Source organism: Mobula hypostoma, chromosome 4 (assembly GCF_963921235.1).
Source record: "Mobula hypostoma chromosome 4, sMobHyp1.1, whole genome shotgun sequence".
Taxonomy (NCBI): Eukaryota; Metazoa; Chordata; class Chondrichthyes; order Myliobatiformes; family Myliobatidae; genus Mobula; species Mobula hypostoma.
In genome coordinates this window covers 89,519,771-89,523,608 of record NC_086100.1, presented here as the reverse complement: position 1 = coordinate 89,523,608, position 3,838 = coordinate 89,519,771, and the positions used below count along the sequence as shown (strand labels likewise).

The 3,838-nt window shown below is 43.2% G+C and overlaps 1 protein-coding gene across 1 annotated transcript; it reads left to right on the top strand.

The window, feature by feature from the left end:
* Positions 1 to 662: 662 nt before the first annotated feature.
* On the top strand, positions 663 to 2,977 carry sox14 (SRY-box transcription factor 14). The gene has a single exon (XM_063046147.1). It carries the CDS (start codon positions 1,223 to 1,225, stop codon positions 1,940 to 1,942), a length of 720 nt encoding a protein of 239 aa, XP_062902217.1. The 5' UTR covers positions 663 to 1,222; the 3' UTR covers positions 1,943 to 2,977.
* Positions 2,978 to 3,838: the final 861 nt, after the last annotated feature.

The following is a 3,838-nucleotide window of genomic DNA, read 5'->3' as shown; positions in this document are numbered from 1 at the left end:
AGTGGAAATGGCATTACCTAGCGCACTAATTGCAAAACATAATTGTGTGCAGAAATCCCGAAGCTTGATATTTTACTGACCTTTGCAATGAGTAGTGTAATAATCGAGCTGTTGCAATATCACCTAGGAGTCAGGAATTGGAATTAACAAGTGTGCAAAGGCCGATTGATTATATAGTGGAATAGAATCGAATTATGAATCAGACTGCAAGGTTCAGCTTATATTACACGGTATAAAGACGGCAGGAAAGGCAGCGTTATTTGTCCATAACGTTACTTCACAGATCATTCGTTTACTTATTCGGAATGGAGAATCAGCCACACATACATATTTTAATCTACCTTATATTTTCCGGTGCTACAGTAACAAAAAAAGTCTTGTCTCTTCTGGTGTGCGTGCACGGGCGCGCGCGCGCGCCTGTATATGTGTGTGTGTTGCATGTGTGTATGTGTTGTGTGTGGTGTGGTGTGGTGTGGTGTGTGTGTTTGTGTGTGTTTTGTGTGTGTGTTTGTGTTGTGTTTTATGTGTGTGTGTTTGTGTGTCTGTGTGTGTGTGTTGTGTGTGTGTGAGAGTGTGTGTGGGGGGATATGGGTGTAATAGAGGGGTGAATTATTCATTCATTAATCGTCTTCTTCTTTTTGGACAATAGTTTGCATCTTTTCTTCCCTTTCTCTCTGTCCGATGGCATTATTCCCCCTTTCTCTGTCTTGATTGGACGCCCGGGGAGTTTGGTAAACGCCCAGTGATTGTGTCACTTCGCGTGCGGACTCGGGAGCACTTCACAAACCCTTCTGGAGCTTTGAACTCCGCCGCTCTTTGACTTGAAATCACGAGATTTCCTCTTCATTTACTGTCCAGGTGCTCTAGCTGACCGGACTCCTCCGAGGGGAGGAGGGAAAAAAAGGAAGAGAAAAAAAGAGCAGCGTGAGAAAGAAAAAAATATATTTGCAAAACAAAACGCCCTACTAAACTGATCATCGGAGCAACTTAGCTGAAGAACTCAGGTCTTTGCAATCTTTTGTCGAGTTTATTCAGGTTTTTTTTAAAGAAGAGCTTCTGCTGTTACAAAAAAGAAACCTTGATTTTCGACTGCGGCCGCAATGATTTGCTAAAGGAAGATTTGTGTGTGAGTGAGTGTTGTTTCAGAGAGAGGTGAGCTGTTTCATCTCGGGGGCGCTGCTTTCCAAAGTCGATCCTCTGTGCTCGCTCTCTTTGCGCCAGGATGTCCAAACCCGCGGACCACATCAAGAGGCCCATGAACGCATTCATGGTCTGGTCGAGGGGTCAGAGGAGGAAGATGGCCCAAGACAATCCCAAAATGCACAATTCCGAGATCAGTAAAAGACTGGGCGCTGAGTGGAAACTGCTGTCCGAGGCTGAAAAGAGACCGTACATTGACGAAGCCAAGAGATTAAGGGCGCAGCACATGAAAGAACATCCAGATTACAAGTATCGGCCTCGGCGCAAACCCAAGAACCTGCTAAAGAAAGACAGGTACGTCTTTCCTTTGCCTTACCTCGGGGACACTGATCATTTGAAGGCCGCGGGACTTTCGATGTCTGCCGCCGACTCTCTCCTGGGTGCATCCGAGAAAGCCAGAGCTTTCCTCCCGCCTACCTCGGCGCCTTACTCGTTGCTTGACCCCAGCCAGTTCGGCTCCAGCGCCATCCAGAAGATGACCGAGGTGCCCCACACCCTTGCCACCACCCTGCCCTACGCATCCACCTTGGGCTATCAAAGCGGAGCATTCGGCAGTTTGAGTTGCCCAAGCCAGCATACGCACACCCACCCATCGCCCACCAACCCTGGTTATGTGGTCCCCTGTAACTGTACCGCCTGGTCCGCCTCGAGTTTACAGCCCCCAGTTGCTTACATACTTTTCCCGGGAATGACCAAAGGCGGGATAGACCCTTATGCTTCGGCACACGCTGCAACCATGTAGGTTAAGAACACCAAGCAAAAGACTTGTGAACTTGAATTCTGCATTGCATGTACAACGCGACCAACAGCAACAACAACAGAAAGACTGTCATCTTCAGCGATCCCGACTCCTGAGGCCTGGAACAGTATTGGAACAAGCAAAAAGAAATGAGGATCAATCTCTCCCGACCCCGGCACGAGCACCTTGCAATGTAAAACAGGGAGAGAAATATATATATATATATAAAATAATATATATAATTATAAAAGACTGCCTCTGATCTTAAAATTTACATTGCATGTACACTAAAGGCTCGAAAAAAATTGAAACTCTGTCCCTATTCTGATCACAGATTCTAAGAGAAGGGAACTTTGTGACGGAGACTGTCTGTAGCATGAGACTTGGATGTGCTGCAGACGGCGGATAACTGGCTGTATAATTGTAGATGTTTTGTTTGAAACGCTGCCACTTAAACATTTGGCAGCTTCTCGGTTTTATTTATTAACATGTATATTGGTCTATAATACCACGTGGTCATTTTGTTTTGGAACTGAATTATTACAAGTCCTCAAATTTCCTTTGCACATCGGAAACAAGACTTGTATTAAAACGTTGCCACCATGTCTGGACGACGTTGCAGTTTCGTTGGGGATTGCGAAATAACTTTTAAAATTAACGATAAGTGAGGGGTTGTTCATAACCTAGCGAAGACGGACAGAGTTTAAGTGCACTGACTGCCTTATATTAGACAGAGTCCTCACTTGTATTTCTGATCGTCCATTGGAATCTGATCACGGTTTTTATTTCAGACCGAACTTCAGACGTGAAGTCAATAACGTTGGTTATTTTTTTAAAAATGACAATTTAAATATGTTTTAAAAAGGGTATGTCTCAAATACAAACTGTATCCAGAAGGATTTTACCTCGTAACTCTGTTCAGTTGTTGAACACAGGCAATGTTTTAAATAAAGACAAGATGTCTACAAACGTTAATATATGCAGAATATAGTATGTTTGTTGGAAACTGGAATCCACCTGCGTGTGAACTCACAATAAATATTTCACAATATAATCTCACAAGTGGCTAAACGAGTGTCAATCGCATTGGTATAAGAGGGAAATGCGCCCTAAATGCGTGAAACGCATTTTTTACCCTTCGTGATTAAATTAGAAATGTTTAACTCACTGTAAGAGAGTTAGCGAGTCTTGAAGTTAATAGAAGATAAAATTTGACCTTCTTATAAATAGTACCATCCGATTCCTTGCTTGATATTAATTATTCTTGTTTGGTTAAGAGTGCTGTTCTAAAGATGAAGGCAAAGAGCCGATTATTCTACACCGCTACATCCTTAATGAAACTGAGAAGCGCCGAGCCTTGCACGCCGGCTATTCGAGAGCCACCTTGACTGCTTGGTTCTGTGGAAATGCCAGGCCAGGGTTAATCGTTAGTGTGGTATGCATTGGTTAAAGATTTCAGGTAATGAACTCTCAAACTAATTCAGATCACACCCAGTGGTGCATCAGGTCAAACGAATGTCAGTACACACTTAATAGCATTGCTATTTTAATACTTATTTGTGTCGATACTTTAGATGTAATATGAACCGACGAGGTGTGGTGGTCCTTTACCTGGATTGGGAACAACTAAGCGCACTTTGATTTTTTTTTCACATCCCTAACTTTAGATAGTTTTACTAGATAGTTCCCTGTCGCCTTTTTCTGTCATATCTTAAAATGCCACTTCATTCGCCAAAAATCTGAGATGGAGTTTAAGATTAAATGGTTTAAGTATTACGGCAAAATATTATGCAGAAGGATGATGAGTCGTCTTTGCAAGTACAAATAGCGATGGCACTCGACCCACAGCCTTTTGCAGAAGGGAATGCAATCATCCATCTGGTTGCCTTGAATATCAAT

Excerpts from the sequence above, each read along its gene's own strand:
- sox14 (XM_063046147.1), top strand. The coding sequence starts at position 1,223 with ATGTCCAAACCCGCGGACCACATCAAGAGGCCCATGAACGCATTCATG.